General features: G+C 46.5%; 1 protein-coding gene across 4 annotated transcripts in view; it reads left to right on the top strand.

Annotated features, from left to right (window-relative positions):
* Nucleotides 1–20,005, top strand: part of SLC9A8 (solute carrier family 9 member A8) — a 67,813-nt gene that overhangs the window by 28,232 nt on the left and 19,576 nt on the right. For all 4 annotated transcript variants that reach the window (XM_011280748.3, XM_019826371.3, XM_006929668.5 and 1 more), the window contains 5 exons: nucleotides 3,770–3,871; nucleotides 4,996–5,030; nucleotides 10,478–10,621; nucleotides 16,262–16,400; nucleotides 17,812–17,917. In XM_011280748.3, coding sequence (XP_011279050.1) covers nucleotides 3,770–3,871; nucleotides 4,996–5,030; nucleotides 10,478–10,621; nucleotides 16,262–16,400; nucleotides 17,812–17,917 — 526 coding nt within the window. The remainder of the gene's footprint in view (nucleotides 1–3,769; nucleotides 3,872–4,995; nucleotides 5,031–10,477; nucleotides 10,622–16,261; nucleotides 16,401–17,811; nucleotides 17,918–20,005) is intronic.

Genomic DNA, 20,005 nt, shown 5'->3' with positions numbered 1-20,005 from the left:
GAAAGTTTGGCCTACCCTTCGACAGAGGAAAAGAGCCTGGACTTTAGAGCCAGAGAGACATAGGTCTAATCATGCACTGCCTCCTACAGGTGTCTTTTGGGTAGAGTCAAAATTAAAAACAAAAAAATCCCCTGGGTTGTTTGAAGGTTTGCACAAAATGAAAGAATGTATGCAGAGCATGACCCACCACATTAAATAATCGATGGTGTTCCTTGTTGTTGTTAACATCATCTATTATTAATATGACCACTGTCATTATTGATAACTTAGTAAATGAGTTAAATTTAGTCATGAGAGTTTTGTTAAAACATACTAATTAAATCTTTAGTTTCCCACCTGGATACTAAAACATAAATATTTTAAACTGTTCAGTCCAGGGGCGCCTGGGGGGCTCAGTCAGTTGAGCGTCCGACTTCGGCTCAGGTCATGATCTCACAGTCTGTGAGTTCGAGCCCCACATCAGGCTCTGTGCTGACAGCTCAGAGCCTGGTGCCTGTTTTAGATTCTGTGTCTCCCTCTCTCTCTGACCCTCCCGTGTTCATGCTCTTTCTCGGTCTCAAAAATAAATAAACGTTAAAAAAAAATTTTTTTTTTTAAAAAGGAACAGGCAAGAAGAAATTAAAAGTCAGTGTCTTTCACACTTTCATTTTATAAACAAATCTTAAAAGAACTATACACAGATAAAAGAAAATATTTCAAAACAATGTGAAGTGGGAGTACCCGGGTGGCTCAGTCAGTTAAGTATCCTACTCTTGATTTCCACTCAGGTCATGGCGTTACATCGGGCTCCGTGCTGACAGCCGGAGCCTGCTTGGGAGTCTCTCTCTCTCTTTCTCTCTCTCTCTCTCTCTCTCTCTCTCTCTCTCTCTCTCTCTCAGAATAAATAAATATTTTTTAAATAAAAATTTTTTTTAATTTAAAAAACAATGCTGAGGAAGTTGATTTGATCTTAAAAACATGACACTGTGATATTATATTAGAGCATATAAAATTTTTATTTTCTAATTTTTTGCAGGGAGGGAGATAAACTTGTTCAAAATTTGAGGAAAATAATAGTTTCTTAGAAAGACATTTGTTTGAAGATGGCTTTCCAGCAGGAAATGTGACAATTTATGTGAAATGGACTAATGTGAGTTAGAAATGTGAATTCAGAGACTTCGGTCCACTCTGTCCTCCCCAAAGAAAATAGGAAGTCAACTTTGAATGTTTTTAATATTGCTGTATTTGTTGATGTAAGTTTGAACTTGGAATAAAAATTTCAGTAAGATTCCCATCACTTAATATGCATTAGATAGGCAGCTATTGGTTCTTTAAAATTATTAATATCATATAAAGAATAGGACATTAGTTATGTCAAAGAGAAACAGATAAATTTGCTCGGCGTAACAAAGGGAACTTCTTTTAGTGTGGTAACTTGAATTTGGGTAAATTTTCAATATCCAGATTAATATTAACCAGCTACATAAATTATATTAGCATTAGATTCCTATAAACAGATCAAGACTTAATTTAATCTATTTTAATCTATTTTTAACAACAAAAATAAATTAGCTCTTTGCAGAGAAAACTCCTAGATGAAAGCCTTTGGTTTAGAAAAAACAAATCATTGTGTTTGCCCTGAATATTTTAAAGTTTTTTGTGTGCTAAAGATTGATAAACCAGACAAAATAATTGAATGTTAGATTACGGGCAGCCAAATCAAAATTGCAACAAAAGAAGCGAAAAAGGTTCCTGAAGGAGATAGGCTTGGTGGGGCCGTTGGTGTTGAGGTGAGGACATAACTTTGGAAGTGAGCTTTAAAATAGCAGTTCCTGCGGTTGGGCGTCCGACTTCAGTCGGTTGGGCGTCCGACTTCAGCCAGGTCACGATCTCACGGTCCGTGAGTTCGAGCCCCGCGTCAGGCTCTGGGCTGATGGCTCAGAGCCTGGAGCCTGTTTCCGATTCTGTGTCTCCCTCTCTCTCTGCCCCTCCCCCGTTCATGCTCTGTCTCTCTCTGTCCCAAAAATAAATAAACGTTGAAAAAAAAAATTTTTTTTTTAAATAAAATAGCAGTTCCTGTTGTCTGTGGCTTGACAGTTAAGTAGAAAATGGGATTCCTTGTCTATGCCCACAATCAGGTATCGAGGTTCCTCGGTATTGTTCCTAAGTGGAGTCCACAGGATTCTAATAAATAGCTTAATTTTTTTTAATTTTACGGAAATTTGAAAGATTTACCATGCTACCAGGACGCAAATATATTCTCTTAATGCTGTGAAGTATAGATGGAAATATTTTTTATCCGTCGTATTTGATGAGGATACTAATAGAGTAAAATAAAGTTATTTAAGGGGCACCTGGCTGGCTCAGTCAGAGGGGCGTACGACTCCTGATCTTGGGGTCTTGAGTTCAAGTCTCACGTTGCATGTAGAAATTACTTAAATAAGTAAACTTTACATAGATAGACAGATGGATAGATAGCAAGCCCTGGACAGCAAACAGGAGTTTTTGATCATATAATGTATTATCTTGACATACTTTGTAATAATTCATCTTTTCTGGGGCGCCTGGCTGCCTCAGTTGGTGGAGTGCACAACTCTTGGTCTCACAGTTGTCTGTTCAAGCCCACATTGGGTATAGAGATTACTTTAAAATCTTTAAAAAGAATTAGGCACCTTTTCTTAATTAATTAAAAAATTATAGTTGTATAAATTTTGGACTTTGATCAGATGTGAAACACTGTTAATTCCTTCAGTACCTATTAATTATCTTCTATCTGACGGGCATTATGCCAGTAACTATGTTATATAACAGCAGACCAGGTCACTGCCTCCTCCACTGAGCTTATAGCTTAGTGGGACAGACAGACCTCAGTCAAATAGTTACATAAATGAATATAAGATTTTGGGCATGGGGCACCTGGGTGGCTCAGTTGGTTAAGGCATCTGACTTCGGCTCAGATCATGATCTCATGGTTCGTGAGTTGGAGCCCCCCATCGGGCCCTGTGCTGATGACTCAGAGCCTGGATTCTGTGTCTTCCTCTCTCTTTGCCCCTCCCCTGCTCGCTCTCTCTCTCTCTCCCTCTCTCAAAAATAAATAAGCATTAAAAAAAATAATAATAAAAAAAAAAAGATGTTGGCCATGTACCAGGAGAGGGTCATTGTGCACTGAGAGCAGAGGATAGGATTTGCCCTGGCTAAAAGATCAGAGCGGGCCTCCTTCAGGAAGAGTCAAGCTATCCTCAGATCTTAAGATGATTCGGGCTCACCAAGCAAGGAGAAAGGAAGAGTGGTCCAAGCCCAGGAAGCATAATGTGTTCTAAGAACCATAAGCTACCACTGTGACCAGAACCCAGAGAACAAAGGGGAGGTGTGAGGCCTTCACAGGGGGTCGAACCATCCAGGCTTTGGTTGGGTTTTGAGTGGAAGTGGGAGGTCAGGGTGGAGGCATCGTAATCAGGCTTGGCTTTTCCAAAGCTCATTCTGGAAGCCCTTGAAGAGCTAGAGGGGGAGGGGCCCCGCTGGTTCGGGCAGTTCCTAGCAGCAGTCCAGGGTGAGGTGATGGCGGCTTGCACGAGGGCCCCAGCCATGTGAATGACTCGGGGAAGGTAACACCATGACACCTGGCTCCGCGTTAGGCGTGGGGGTGAGGGAGGACTGCCAGGTCTCCAGCCAAACCAGGTAGGCGGCGGTGTCCTTTGCAGAGAATCAGAGGGCTGGGTGGGGGATGCGTGCCTTCGCTGACTGGACCGGCTTCCCTAATCAGTCCTCTCATTTCTGCTTTTTCAAACAGGGTAACTTCTTTCAAAATATTGGTTCCATCACCCTGTTTGCTGTCTTCGGTACGGCAATTTCTGCTTTTGTAGTAGGTGGAGGAATTTATTTTCTGGGTCAGGTAAGAAAAACATCTTTGAAAAATCCTGAAAATCTTACGTTCTTAGAGATAGTGCAGGGGGATGGGGTAGGGACAGACACCTCGTGGGGCCTGTGTTTCATGTTCAAGGTAAACACTGTCCTGGAAGGAAATCCAAACTCATATGAGGCACAGTAAAAGCATGCTGAAATTGTTTCTAAGTGTCCTCGAAGAGCTTTGGTGTCTGGAATTGAGTGGATCTTCTCCATCATACCCAAAAGTATGATGAAAAGTTATTGATCTTACCTGCAAACCAATAATTTAAGACCTAATACTAAAATTAAAGCAGAATATATACCATCAATGTCTTTAGATTATAACAGTATCAGTTGTGTTCTCAGGTAAATGGAATCAAAGTTAAATACTGTGTCTCACTAAAAATTTGCATTTTAAAAATCAAACTCGATTCTCAATATGTTCACTCAATTCTAAGCTGTCCACCTATAGAATTGTATACTCCGGATTTTCCACTATTGCTAAACCAATTCCCAGTGTCATCAATTGGATGTTCTGTACTTTGAGTTCAAATTAATTTGAATTAATTTAAACCAAACCTACCCAGAAAGGTAACATGTATACTTTTGTACTCTGCATGTCTATGCACGTCATAGTTCTTTTCTTTTATGGTTACTTGCACAAAGTTTGCCTGCCCCCATTCTGTGGACTGAGGGTCAGAGTCGGGCATCTGGGTGACCAGCAGGCCTCTCGTGTGTGTCAGATGTGTTTGCTTCTGTTGGTGGCTGTCGGCCAAAGCCCACTGCATCTGATTGTCCCCTGAACTGCTGCCACAGTGGCACCAGAATAGATCTGTCTGTCATGCAACCTTCATTGCTCAGCTTCTAGTAGCAAATGGGAATAAACTTCAGAAAACTATACTTAATTTGGCTTGAAAAGGTAGCATTCTTTTCTGTACTTTTGTTGTATAATGATTGAATGCATGCTTAAACTGAAACTTAGGAGTTTTCTTTATGTTTCAAGTGGTTTGGGGACTGAAGATTAATGTCCTTATTAGTTTCTAATAAAGCACTAATGGACATTTTAATCTTCTTGGCTGTTCTCCAGGGGTTTTTTTTTGTGTCTATGTGTTTGTGTGTTTTATTTTACAGGCTGATGTAATCTCTAAACTCAACATGACAGACAGGTAAATCTTTCATACTGTCACCCCCGTGTGACTACTTTTCAAACTGGGGATAGTTTTCTCCACCTTGATTCCTGGGTGCGGTATTTCTCTATTCTGTCTCTCTTTTTGTTTTGCGGATGATTTCTGCTGAATTAACTTGTGGCTCAGAAATTAATCACAACCATATTGTGGAATTTTGAATATCTCTAGTCAGAGCATTGCTGATTGGAATAATTGACTTATTTTAAGCCTTGGAGGGAATATCTCTGGTCAGTTAACTGCGCCCCGTCCCCAACACCACTCACTGCATCTTGCATTATCCAGAATCATCTTCACCTAATTTCTGAGTCTTTTCAGAGGCCACAGTGAAAAGTTGTCCTCTTGATAGATTCGGGATGGAGGGGGGAGTGAGGTGTGTATCTTTACTCTGAGGTTCCCACCAAGCCAGGCGTGGGGTAGGGTGCGGGGAGCAGGCAGGGCCAAGGTCTCCACTGTGCATATCTTCCTCAGTCTGAAGCTACTCCACTGAGCACTCAGAGTTGCCAAGAGCCCAGCTCAGGAATTTCCTTCATCAACTTAGCAAGAAGCAACCGAGGCCTCTGTCTCCTGGATGGTACCAGATCCAGTGCTAAGAAAGTGTACAAGCAGAGTGAGGCCTGGTTTCGTCCCCTCCCTGGGAAGTCTGGCGAATGTACAGCCTTGGTCTGTGTTTCTGCACCATGAGTGCTTGCCTTTGTGGCCTGGCTGGGGGCTAGGAAGCAGGGCTCAGGTGTCCGCCCCAGCTCTCTCCTGTCAGGCCAGTCAGAGCCGTCAGTCTTCAGCAACTTGGGGACTAGAATCTCGAAGCCATTTTCACGGGAAGTGTGCCTCTGAGAACAGCCAGTGCAATCTCCTCTTCCCCCAGGGACATAAATTTTGGAGATTTTGTTGTAAGATAGTCTTGTTATATAAACAAGTAGCAAAAATCACATTCTTATTCTATAAGGAGCTAGAAATAAAGCAGCAGAGGCCCGCATTTTGTAAGTATTTTGCAAGTGAAGAGAACTGCCCCGTACCTAGTCATACAAAGGAAGATGTCACAGCATTCAGTCCTTCAACCTGTTCTGGGGCAACTGGTTAGAGATACAGAAATGCTTGATAAATTCTTGTGAAACGGAATTAAACCGATGTTTGTTGGGAGGTTCAGGGAGAGAGGAGTAAAAGAATTGTCCCTTAGACAAGCAGAATAAGCCAGGTAGGGATTCTCTCTCGATGTGCAGGCACTTCCTTTCCTGTTAGAAAGTGACCTTCCCGCAGACTGGGAGTGCTCTGGGGAAAATTAGCCAGCAGTTGCAAACCTGCAGCCACAGGGCCTGGCCAAGCACTTACCAGAGGGAACTTCCAGGTGTCTGGGGGTGGCCGCGGTGGGGATCTGAAGCGTGCACCCTGTCTGAAAGGGACAGCCTCTTCTCAGCTCTACCTGGTCATCGCCATGTGGGAATGCAGGCACAGAATTACTGGATATTAACAACATTTTTTTTTTTTTCAAAAGAGGCCAGGTTTCTAGATTTTAATTAGGGAATTTCCTACTTTTTTTTTTTTTAATTTTTTTAATACTTATTTATTTCTGAGACAGGGAGAGACAGAGCATGAGTGGGGGAGGGGCAGAGAGAGAGGGAGACACAGAATCCGAAGCAGGCTCCAGGCTCCGAGCCGTCAGCACAGGGCCCGACGTGGGGCTCGAGCTCACAGACCGTGAGATCATTACCTGAGCTGAAGTCGGACGCTTAACCGACTGAGCCACCCGGGCACCCCAGGAATTTCCTAGTTTTTAAATGTTGACAACTTACTTTTTTTTAAGTTTATTTATTTATTTTGAGAGAAAAAGAGAGAGAACACACCTGTGCATGAGAGGGGCAGAGAGACAGAGAGAGGGAGAGAGAGAGAATTCCAAGCAGGCCATGTGCTGTCAGTGTGCGGAGCCCAACGCGGGGCTCGAACTAACTCACAAACCTGCGAGATCCTGACCCGAGCCAAAGCCAAGGGTCAGACACCCAACTGACTGAGCCACCCAGGTGCCCCAAAAGCTGACAACTTATAATCAGTTTTTCAAAACACCACTTAGGTCAAACATAAGACCCACAGACCTCTGCACAATAGAAAACATAAAAATAACTTTGTTAAACAGAGGATTGTATTGTAGAGACGTTTCTGCTGGAGAGAGATGTCACTTGTAGATACATCTGAGTCCCTTCTCCACCTCAGTCTGTTTCCTTTTCGCTTGGTTGGTGTTGCTGTGTCTTTTGAGATGATGGAATAAATCAAGAAAACACACTTCTCAGTTGAACTTGTAGCTACTGACCTTTTAGAGGACGAGCCACGAAAGAGGGTGAGGCAGCAACTCACGCCACAGCGAAATGACTCCTTAGAGTCCGACCTCTCAATGAATCAGGCTGTTCATACTTCAGTACTCCAGGAAAACTCTGCCCCAGTACAGATCCCCAGCCCAAGCTGAGTGTGTTAGATGATTTCTGCAAAGCATTGCCCCCCAACTGTTTATATGAAAATTCCAAACACAGAAAAGGTAAAGCATGTGCAGTTCACGCCCAAAAGACCACCAGCTGGGTTCTACGATGACTGTGTCACTGAATTTGCTTTAACACAGATCTTTCCATCCGTCCATCCCTCTGTCCATTCAACAGTTGGTCTTTTAGCTCCTGCTCTGGCTTCAGTTCAGGTTCCCACAGGGACCGTGACAAAGAACATCAACCAGGCCTCTTTTAGCAAAACTGACACCCAACACAACTAGTTTTAGCAAAAAACCAAAAAACAAAAAAGGTTGTTGGCTTATAGAACTGAAGGGTCCTGGAGTGATGGCTTCTGGCCTGACAGCCTCCAGGACTCTCTCACTGTGTCTCCGTCCGTTCTTCCTGACGGGCTTCATCCTCGGACACACTTGCCCCGCGTGGCAGCACTGGTGGCTCTGGGCTCACCCCCCCCCCCCCCGCTTTAGCCTCGCCGCCCAAGGGGCCAACCTGATTCCCAGTGGCCTGGTAAAATGCCCAGTGATGGCCCTCTCTGACCAAACTCGGGTCCCCTGCCCACTCCTAGAGCCCCACGCAACTATACGGGTGGAGGGTTGGAGAGGTGTGGCTCCCCAAATGGAAGTTGGGGTGCTTGTTACCAAAGCCGGGGGTGTGGATGCTGAGCACAGAGAACCATAGCTGCTTGGCCGCACTGTCCTCAGAAATGGAGGAAAGGGACCAACCGAGCCGCACAAAGTCGGCACCCGACACAGGAGCCACCAAAGGCTCCCAGGTTCCTCCTCCATCACCTCCCTCTCTCCTTCAGAGTATCCTTTTCAGACGTTGTTTTTCCTGAGGCCCGTGGCGATTTGCGCTGGGTGAGGAGAGGGAATCAAAGATGAAGGAAGAGACCAGCTCTGTGTCCGGGCTGCAGCAGGAGGGCCTCAAGGCCGGGCTGCCCACAGAACAGGGCCCCTCGGGTTGGCAGCTGTTCAGTGGTGTTGCCTGTCCTTCTCTCCCTGGTTTTCCTCTCCCCTCCCTCCCGCCTGCCTTCCACAAATTCCTCTGGGCCATGCTCAGTACAGATCCTGAGAATGTACCCATGACTAAAACATAGTGCCCACCCGCTTGGCACTCACAGTGAGGGCAAGAGGCAGGTGACATGTGTCAGCCTCGGTGAGAACAGGGCATGTCTCGAACTGAGCTCTGGACTGGGACTGTCTTTCGGGGTCCGCCCCTCAGCTTGGGACCCAGCTGTCCTTGAGGTGAGCAGGCTGTCCCGCACGAGTCCGCATTAATTCAACACAGGGAGCTGCCCGGGAAACCAGCATGCCAGATGACCGACTTACAAAGCAGGCTACGGCTGGCAAGGCGGCCAGGCGGCTCATCCCCCCGGCTCTGCTCACCCCGAGCCTGGGCTCACGTGACTGTGCAGAGCGGCTGAGCGTGGGCAGGCCCACCACCATGCTGGGCGAGTAGCTCCCCCTTCCCTTCCAGGCTGCGAGCTTGGTGAGGGCATGAAACAGAGGCGGATGGTCTCTGGCTTACATCTCTCCCCGGGTCTGTCCCCTTGAGAGCCCCTGTTTTGTCTTACGTGGTGGAAGGGGGCAGACCTAATCTGTCTGCTGATCTAGAAAGGAAGAGCCAGGCACGGCATGTGGCATTGAGGGGATCGCAAGGCCTGCAAGGACTCCCAAAGGGTAGAAAGAAACAGGCAGAGAGGATAAGTCATCCAGACTCCTGGGGAGGCCCATGGGGCCCTGCCTCACTTGCCAGCCTCTGACATCTGCCGCTGCCTCTCACGGGGCCGCTGCCACACTCACCGGCTTCTCGGGCCGCCAAGTTTGCCCCCACCTCAGAGGGAGCTTGTTGCTGTCTCTGTCCCCAGATCCTGACTTGGCCATCTGCTTCCTGTCATGTAGGCCCTTGTTTAAGTAAGTGTCATCTCTTCAGAGAAGCCTTTTCTGACCATCCGCTGTGAGTGGCCCACCCCCTGCCACCCACCAGATCACTCTGATCTCCCGTGTAACGCTTGCCATTTTTCCAAACTGGCCTTAGTCTCTGGATGTTGCTGTAACCAGTGTCTCGGTGAGGAGCACGGACTTGGGGCAAGGCGGCCCGTGTTTGGATCCTGGGTCTTGCCACTTCTCAGCTGTCTGACCTCGGGCAAGTTGCTTACCCTCATTGTCCCTCCACCTGCGCTATGTAACCGTGGTGGTAATGGTACCGCCTCACGTGGTTGCCGTGTGGCGTGCTTAGTTCCTAGATGTCAAGGGCTCGGAACAGTGCCTGGGACGTGGCAAGCGCCACACGAAGGTTTGCTGTCATTACGGCCTCAGTGCCTGCAACATGCCAGGCAACTAATACCTCTTTGTCGGAGGTAGTTACACCTTCCTGGGCACTGTTGGGGAAGCCCCTGGCCCGGAGGGAGGCAGCCCTGGTGTTGGTGTCTCCCAGCCCAGCCACCCATCCCCTTGAGGCACGGCAGAGTTGCCGCCAACTTCGGCACTTTCTTAGATGCTGCAAGTCTGAGTAGAGGCTGTGGTCGGTCACAGGGGGCACTCTAGTGGCCTGGTAGCAAGGGGAGAAGCAGAGGTCACACCCAGGAGTTCGTGGGGCCTGTGGGTGAGGCCCCCCTGAGCCATCATGCTTCCAGCTGCTCTGACAAAGAGCTAGGCTGCGATGTCTGTAACGTCCATCTATCTGTCACCGGTCAGATAAAGTGTTGGTACTTCGGTGGAAAACCAGGCCGTTTCTAACAAAGGCTTGTGGAGCGGGCCTTTCACCGCCCCACCCACAGTGTCAACCAGCAGATGTTACAAGTGGGGAAAATACACCACCTTCTGGAGTTAACTTCAGCCCCAGTGTGTATTAAGACCACATGCAGTCTTGGCTTGGATGTTTTATATGTGGACTATGTGACAAGCACTGCAGAGTTACCCCTTCTTTTTCTCTTCTTTGCAGCTTTGCATTTGGCTCCCTGATTTCGGCTGTGGATCCAGTGGCCACTATTGCTATTTTCAATGCTCTTCATGTGGACCCAGTGCTCAACATGCTGGTGTTTGGAGAGAGTATTCTCAACGACGCCGTCTCCATTGTCCTGACCAAGTGAGTGTCCTTTCTTCAAGGACGGCACTGAAGGTCCTTGTAGCAAAGGGACAGGTATTTCCATGCAGTCCTTGTCGTCTGGGTGATGGGTTCGCTCGCTTCTCTGTCCTCTGTCCTGAGAAGCCCTGTCACCCCCGGCAGAACTGTCAAGGTCCCAGCTGATTCGAAGAGAGCCTGCCTTCTAGGACCTACCTGGCAGCAGTGGTTTCAAGTCCACCTTCTTGTCGGCACCCCTGGGGGTGCTTATTAGCCAGAGCCCTCCCAGGCCCCACCCTCACAGCTTCTGATTCATTTGTTTTGGGGTAGGTCCCAAGAACTTGGGCTTTTGGGAGTTTGTTTTGTTTTGTCTTAGAGAGAGAAGGCTCGAGTGAGGAAGGGGGCAGAGAGAGAGAGAGAGAGAGAGAATCCCATGAGGGGCAGAGAGAGGTGGGGAAAGAGAAACCCACCCAAGCTCCTCACTGTGAGCTCAGAGCCCAGAGCGGGGCTCGAGCTCAGGGTGAGGGAGCAGCCAGTTGAGAGATGGGTGTTGGGACAGCTTTGGTGCAGACGAAAGCAGTAAACGGAGGCCCTGCTCTCCCACTTGGAAGCTGTCGCAGGTCACCTTCCCGGTTCACAGCCGTCAAATAAGCTAGTGGTGCTGACAGGCGTGTCCCACCGCGAGATGCTGTTGTGTGAAAGCTACCTGGGAAACTGTAAATTTTTTTCACATGTTCATTGGCATTACTGCCCTTGTTGATAGGACCTGAGAAATTATAGATGAATCATAAAATGTCAAGAAGCCATTGAGAAAGAGAAATGAAACGAACTTAAGACCGTCTCAGATGCATTTATCGGACTCAGGGCTGTTTTTCTTGAACTCTGTCTTTTGTGGCGTTCATTAGCATGTATGGGCAGGAGACCCAAACAGTTTTACCAAAAACAGAGAAGGCACAAAGCGGTTGGAGGAAAGAGCCCTGGACAGTGTTTCCCAGACAAGCTAAGAGAATTTTAGGAGTCCGTCCGTGTTCCGCTCAAGAATAGAATCTCCGTTATCTGAACACTGGCTTGTTTCCTTTGTTAAGGGATTCCTTGCTAAGCACAACCACTCTGTAGTAGTTAGCATTTTCTTGAAAGCTTTATTAGAGGTTACATTTAGAATTTTTACGTTAGAATAAAATGACATTTTTATAGTGGAAGGAACCCAGGGTTTGGAATCAGGCTGACCCGGGTCCGAGCCCCAGTGATGCCACTGATAGCCGTGCGACCCTGAGCCACTCTCTCTGAGCTACATGTGTCTCAGCAGTAAAGCGAGGGTGATAATGCCCCAGCCCAAGGTTAGATTTGAGGATTGAATAACTGCAATCCTGCGTGGAAAGCATTGGACATCAGTGACTGTGAGACCCTTTCCTCTTCTACACCTGCCCCCCAGGCACGGTTTCAGGTCTTTGTCCTAGTTTTGTCTTACTTTTGCAGGAAGAACTTTCTCAAATGTTGCTTAATTAATTGCAAGAAGTGCTTAGCAGACCTTAAACAAAACCAGAAAAAACCCAAACTTTAAAGTATTTTTGTTATTCTGAAAGTAACACCTTATTCTTTATATAAAAGTTAGAAAACACAGAGAGAGAGATTACGTGCGATACTATTACCCAGAGGTAATTACAGTTAACAATTTGGTGGGAGTATACATACATTTTATTGAGATGGGCTTATATCCCGTATACTGTATTGTAAGTTTTCCACTGAGCAGAGTTGAAAAATAATGTCACATAACATCATTTTACTTGTTACAGAGTATTCCTTTCTACAAATGTACTATGATCTGTTTAGCAAGTTCCCCCATTATTGGCTTTTTCACATTTCTCTTGGCAAAAATTTCCATGGCTTTATTAGGAAATTCTCAGACATCATGCTGTAGGTAAGGCCTTTAAAAAATCTGATGGCAATGTTTTTTTCTTGTTTAGGATCTACTCTGAAAGCCTTTTAGCTTTTGGGTTTTAACTTTGGTTCCGTGTCTTGACTACACATACTGAACATTCGTGATAAAGTATTTTGTCCAAATTGGAGGTGACATCATGAGTTATTTTTACACATTGGGAGCTCAACTCAGCTGCTTTATGTCTAATTTATTTTGCTTTTAAAAATCTGTCAGAAGAAGGATCTCTTCTGAGCTTTTCCAAGAGGAAAGAAAAGGTTAAAGGTTTTCTGTTAAAGACTTTGACAGAAGGGTAAAGATGAGAAGATATTTTCTTTTGAAAATGAGAGATGATGGAGTCGCTGTAACTAGCCAAAGTTTCTTCCTGGAAAAGTGCTTTTTTGAAGGCCAAGATCGCCTGTGATGGCAGTTCCCAAAACTGGCTCCGTGCGCCACAAGCGTGTGTAGCTTCCAGCCCCCGCCCCCCCTCGCCACTGCTGGTATCCGGCCCGGGGTGGAACATGCTCAAGGCCGGCCGTCCACCCCCAGCGTCTGGCGAGGGCCCTCCATGTGCCAGACGTCACTCAGAGACCCGCTGGACTAGAGGGAGCTCAATCCAAGGGGGGGGAAGCTGCTCACGGAAAAGTGAGCCCAGTGCCTTGAGTACGAGAGACAGACAGCCATGCTGAGGGGTTCGAGTGAGGCTTCTCAGCTAAGTTGTCCTGTGAGCCGGTCGGCATATTCAGGTTGAAGAGGAGAGAGAGGGGAGGGTCGGGGAGCAGTACAGGAGAGGGCCGCTTCAGCTTTCCTTGGTTAGAGGGTAGAATCACGTCTTGTTTCAGAGTGGGCTTCACAAATGATTGCTTTCAAAGTGACCTGACACGTTTATCTTTGCAGCTGAATATGTGAATGAATTACCCCTTTTTTTGAGGTTTTCACTTTCAAAAGTTCCAGAAAGCTGTCTTCTGCTTCTTCGGGGGTTTTTAAAAATTTTTTTTTAATATTTATTTATTTTTGAGGGAAAGACAGAGTGCGAGCAGGGAAGGGCAGAGAGAGAGGGAGACACAGAACGCGAAGCAGGCTGCAGGCTCTGAGCTGTCAGCACGGAGCCTGATGTAGGGCTTGAACCCACGAACCGTGAGATCATGACCTGAGCCGAAGTCAGACGCTTAACCGACTGAGCCACCCAGGCGCCCCTTCGTTAATTTTAATTAAATTATTTTTAGCTTTGATTTGTTAGTATGACGATTTATTCTTACAATAATTGCTGTGGAGGAAACCTTCTTGCGCTCTCCGGCCGCAGCGTAAGCTCACAGAATGGATCCTGAAGCGGCCTTGTCTCGTATTCTTCAAAGTGTGAGAAAAGGACCTGAAAAACAAAAATGTAGAAATTTACCAGGTCAGAAAGAGTCCAAATTCTAATTTCATTCATGTTGAGTTGAGAAATCGTTGGCCTCTGTCCTGGGTCTCCTGTCAACCCTTGGTGTGACCTCACCAGTGAGTCACTTCCGTGGGGCCTCCGCATGAACGGAAAGCAAGGCTCCAACGAGCGTACCAGCCGTGGCCGTGATATGGGGGTCGGGGCCGGGCACTGTGTGCGGGTGGCCTGCAGATCCATTTGGGAACTGTGGGTGAGCACTTGCCCGGTGAGAACCCCCTGCTGGCTCTCAGCACTCCCCAAGGTGGGGCGTTGACCTGTGGTCTGCTGGGAAAGAAAGGGGCGGGGGAGTTGTGCATTCAGGTCCCTTTGGAAAACTTGTGCGAGAAAAGTTAGATTCCTTTTTTGCAGGAGTTTTCAGAACCTTTGTTATGTTACACTGTGCTGCGAATCACTACTGAAAACTTCCTGAGGTTATTTGACCAAGCTACCCTTTTATCAGAGATTATCCCACTTTAATATGATAGCAATTCATGAAACACTGATTCATGAAACTGAGTATTTCTATTGACAATTCTTTGTTTTGTTTACGGATTCAGCAGAAATTTACTGAGTGTCTTTGTATACTAGGCTCTGCCTTAGGCCCTGGATATGTGGCAGTGAACGAGATGGATGCAGGCATGGGCTTCATGAATGACTCATGACTTTGGCACTTGCTGTGAAGAAGTAAGGGACCAGGAGAGCCTGTAATATGTGAAGGGGTCAGGGCGGCTGGCCCTGAGGAAGTGACACTGGCCCTCGGTTCTGAGGAACCAACTGGGGAGGTAGCTGGGGGCAGGGAACAGTGAAAGATGACCTACAGAGAGGTGCCCATGACAGTGGGGTCCTTTCTGAATGAGGACATGGGGTCATGAGGGCAGAGGAGTCAGTTCCTGCGTAGACAGACTGGCCTTCCTCCTGAAAAGCAGCAGGAAACTGTTGCTGGGTTTGAACCGGCCAGTAACCCGATCAGATTGTGTATTTTAAAGGGATCATCCAGGCCAGTGAGTGGAGAATGGGTCGGTCCCTTAGGAAGACAAGGATGTTTGGACAGAGTGATGGAGCACAAGGCCCGGAACAGAGGATGGTAAGGGACGGAAGGAGAGAAGTGGATGGGCTTGAGAGCAGTCTAAGGGTAGAATCCATTAGGAGGAGGGTCTTTAATGACCGAATAACTTTGTTGTAATGGTATAATGGTTTTCCCTTTGGGGAGAAAACCGTTCACTGAATTTAATGGCTTCCGACATTTTACTTTGTTCTGTTAGCCTAAAAGGAAAGTTCTTTTAATTCTCCCTAATGCCTCCTAAATCCACTCTCTCAGCCTGTACCCAGTGACACTTCTTTTTTTTTTTTTTTTTTTTTTTTTGTAATTTAAGTTTAAGTTTATTTATTTATTTTGAGAGAGAGAGAAAGAGCCTGAGCAAGAGAGGGACAGAGAGAGAGGGAGAGAGAATCCCAAGCGGTTAGCGCAGAGCCTGACGCGGGGCTCGAACTCATGAACCATGAGATCATGACCTGAGCTGAAACCAGGAGTCGGACAGTTAACCCACTGAGCCACCCAGGCGCCCTCCCAGGTCGCCCCATTCTCATCTGATTTCCTGCCATGGCTTCAATGATCCCCCCGCCAGCGGGATCCCCCCCAAGGACCCCCCCCCCCCACCAGACTGGAAACACTGCCCATGGCTCCCTAGTGCCTTTGGGATGAACTACCATCTCCTTAGCTTGGTTCATCAAAAGCCTTTCACACGTCCGCCGTGGCTGCTGGTCTTGCCTTTTCTCTTGCCGCTGTTCTCTGCACTGGCACCCCTGCCCCTGTCCCGTTTCTGTGTTCTGTCCCTGCTAATCTATGAAATTGAAGCTTCCGGAATGTGCTGTGCATTCTTGGGCTCCTTGCCTCTGCGCATGCTATTCCCTCGGCCCCGGGCACTTTCCCTCATTTCTTCACCTGTTAGCTCTTCTTTTTTCTAACTCTAAACCTGGCTCACGTGTCATGAGGAGCCTTCCTTGACCACCACCAGGCCGAGTTAGATGCCCACCCTGTGTTTCTGCACCCTGTGCCCTTCCCCGAGTGGTCATTTGTTCCCGTCTTGTTTGTCTTCCTCACCAGACTGAAGGAGCCCTTCCAGGGCAGGGACTCTGCTCTCTCATCTCTGAACCCCCTGAAACTAACACCATGCCTGCAACAAAGTAGACGAACAAATAAGTGACCCAACCCAATGATGGAATGAGTGAATGAGCGCCTAAGCAAGAATCAAGTTTTGAGTTTGAGTTAACTTCTAATAACTTTGTCTATAACATTTTAACTTCTTCCTGTTTTTCTTTTATTTCCTAGCACAGCTGAAGGTTTAACAAGGAAAAATATGTCAGATGTCAGTGGGTGGCAAACATTTTTACAAGCCCTTGGCTACTTCCTCAAAATGTTCTTTGGCTCAGCAGCACTCGGCACCCTCACTGGCTTAATCTCTGCACTAATATCCTTTTAATATGGTGAGCACACGTGGCCGAGAGGATTTTCTTAATTACATTCATCTACATTCAGCCATTTTCTCCCCTTCCTTATGGAGGCCGGGGGCCAGTTTTAGTCTTAAGGTTGAGTTTGAAGGATCTTTATTTAGTTTGGGTTTGAGGATCGCTTTAATTGAAACTCAAGGATTTTTAGGGTTAACATGTTAAGATTTAGGGGAGCTTCTCAGTTCAGAAGATTTTCAGTTTCTACTGCCTCACTTTTCACATTCAGAGAACTGGAAATTAATTTTCTCTGAAAATACCAGCTTGACGAAGTCTTTACCCCACTGAAAGCGTTTATCTGGGAGACCAGAAAAGAGACTTTTAAAATGAGCTCCATCCAAGTTATTCGCACTGATTGCGTTGTTTAACAGCCCATAAGCTTTTCCAGCCGGAGGAGGAAAAGGCTCGTTAAGGCCAATGACACCTTCATTGCTGTAGAAAATTTGCCTGTTTAAAATAGGAACAGGCACCAGACCATTTCTGTGGGAGCCTAAGCCTGTGTCTCAGGGAGTTGGCCGCCTGGCCCTCGTCCACGAGCAGTTTGTTCCACAGATGGCCGGGAGAGCCACCCCTGCCTGTGACAGCCATGCTTGTCTGCCGTCCTGTTGAATTTTGCCTTCACCTCCTTTGTCCAGAAGTCTAAAGGCTCTATTGTTGGCTGACAGCGTCTCATATTGTACCAATAAACGGGATGGAAAGGAGAACTTTTTCTAGTTCAGCGTTTTCCTCCATATTCCTCTCGGGGGACAAGGGGGCGGGAAGCATCGGCTGTGATGGAGCCAAGTAGATGGGTGCTGTGAGCCCAGCATAGGCACGTGGGCTGTATTTGAATACAGAGAAGATTCTTCTTCCACAAGGGCGTGAGTTTAGAAGTCTCCAGGAATAGGAAGGAGGGTCCTTCTGTGGGGCCTTTTACCCTGGAGTTCTGGGCACCCCGTTAGCGGTCTCCTCTGACGTTGGAGGAGGGGTGAAAGAGTGACTCGGCCCTGGAAGGGACCTGCCATTGTGGGCTGTCCTCAGTCTGGCTGCGGCCCCAGCTCTGCCCCCGCAGCCCCAGCATACTGCCAGCCTTCCGAGTCAGCATTTTTTAAACACGTTGACTTAGGTTGATTTTAATTTTTCCCCCACCATTTGTCTTAGGAATTTACAGCTCTTAGTGTTTTGTCAGCTTCCCTTTCTTAAAACAACAGTCTCCCTGCAAAGAAGAAAAAAAAAAATCCATAATGACAGGTTTTCATGTGTTACCTTGGAATGTCCCAAACTGTTTTGTGTTCGTTGTTTACCGTATGTATTTGGAAGGCAGCGGTTTTGTGACTTTTCTACATCTCCTGTCAACTGTCCCTTGGTTCTTTTTCCTTGACAACTGTTATTTACGTGCTAAAGCATATTGACTTGAGGAAAACGCCTTCCTTGGAGTTTGGCATGATGATCATCTTTGCTTATCTTCCTTATGGGCTCGCTGAAGGAATCTCGCTCTCGGGTAAGTGACAGAAACATGAAATGCTGGGGTTGACGGCGGTCCTGCCTGGTGAAAGAGGTTATGTCAGTGGGGTCACTTTCAATCCCAAGAGACAGTCACAACTCAGAAGAGCTTAAGCAATAAAGGGGATTTACCGGCCCTGTAAGGACACCTCTGAATTTAGACCTGGCTGGGTTCAGGGGCTCAGTGTCATGGTCACATTTTCTCTTCACCCACCGTCCTGTAGTGGAGATCAGAGTATCACTTCCAGTGCTGCTGCTTTCCCAGAACAAGGCCTCTAAGGGGCCTTCACTCAAAGGATGGGGTCAGCCTGCCAAGGGCAGTGAATCCTCTAGCCCGGCCCTAGCCCCTGGTGGCCACTGATGTGCTATATTCTATCATTACAGTTTTGCCTTTTCTAGAATGCCGTACAAATGAAATCATGTAGTACGTAGACTTTTGTGTCTCCTTTCTTTCATGCTGAGAGACATCCATGTTTTTGCATGTATCAGTAGTTTATATATACATTCTTACAGCACCACATTTTATCCATTCGCCATTTGAAGGACATTTGGGTTTTTTCAGATTTTATAGCTATGAATATTTGTGCCTATTTTCAAGTATCTTGGATAAATACCTAAGGGTGGGGTTGCTGGGTCATATAGTAAGTATATATTTTATGTTATTAGAGACTGCCAAGTGTTTTCCAGAGCGATGGGACCATTTGGCATCCCCACCAGAATGTTAAGAGAGAGTTCCAGTTGTTTCACGTCCTCATCAACACTCGCTCTAATGTTTAAAACTTTAGCCATTCAGACATGTGTGCGGCAGCTTGATTCTGATGTGTTTTGGAGTAATTCTCTTTCTATTCTGCTTGGGGTTCATGGAGCTTCTTGGGTTTATAGTTTATGAGGTTATAGCTCTTCACCAAATTTGGTAAATTTTTACCCTTCCTTTAAATGACTTCCTTCTGTTCTCCCATCTCTTCCCCTGTTGGGAGCCCAGTTACTTAAATTATGATAGACAACATGCTATCATCCCATAATACACTTTGCTTTTCTAATTTTTTTCAATCTTTTTCTTTTTTTCTTTCTAAGCTTTACTTTGCTTTGGCCAGTTTCTGTTTCTGTCGTCTTTGTGGTTTGGATCTTCTGTCTGCCCATTATCCTGTCGGTCCCGTCCAGTGTATCTTTCATTTCAAATATTGTGTTATTCATCTTACAGAAGTTCCCTTTGGGTCATTTTTATATCATTCATTTCTCTCCTCACGTTCATGATTGTCTCTACATTCTTGAGTATATGGAATACACTTATTTATTTAAAAATTTTTTAATGTTTATTTTTGAGAGAGAGAGACAGAGTGTGAGTGGAGGAGGGGCAGAGAGAGAGGGAGACACAGAGTCTGAAGAAGGTTCCAGGCTCCAAGCTATTAGCACAGAGCCCAACGTGAGGCTCGAACTCATGAACCGCGAGATCATGACCTGAGCCGAAGTCAGACGCTTAACCGACTGAGCCACCGGGCGCCCCGTGGAGTACATTTATAAGAGCTGCTGTAATGTCCTTGTTTGCCAGTTCCATCCTCTCTGTCCATTCTAGAACTCTTTCTGTCAGTTAACTTTTCTTCTGCCTCTAAGTCATATTTTCCTGCTCTTTGCTTGCCTATTAATTTTGTATTGAATGCCGGTCATTGTAAACTTTATTATGTCGTTGACTACTAGATTTTCTCGTATTCTTCATAGAGTTCTGGATTTTCTTCTGCCGTGTCTCTAAGTTTCTTGGAATCCATATAATCCTTTTGAAGTTTACTTTTAAACTCTGTCAGCAGGTCCAGACTAGCACTAGGAAGTAATGCAGTGCCCTTCTGAGGACTCTGCCTCCTGTCTCATGTATTACAAGGCCACCCCACTCTGACCTGCAGGAACGCAAACTTGCCAGCCTTATGTCTCCTTCAGGTTTGTTGGCCTATTGCTTTTAACAGTCCAGGATTCAGGGGGCCACTCTTGCAGTTCTCTGGAGCTCTCTTTCTGTGCAGCCCCTCCCCTCGGGTATCCTGGCTGCTTCGGGTCACCCTCTTCTCAGCTACACTGACTGTGCTGGGCTCAATTTGGA

This window comes from Felis catus, chromosome A3 (genome assembly GCF_018350175.1).
Source record: "Felis catus isolate Fca126 chromosome A3, F.catus_Fca126_mat1.0, whole genome shotgun sequence".
Lineage (NCBI taxonomy): Eukaryota > Metazoa > Chordata > Mammalia > Carnivora > Felidae > Felis > Felis catus.
Note: the sequence above shows the minus strand (reverse complement) of the source record. Positions and strands in the feature narration are given on the sequence as shown.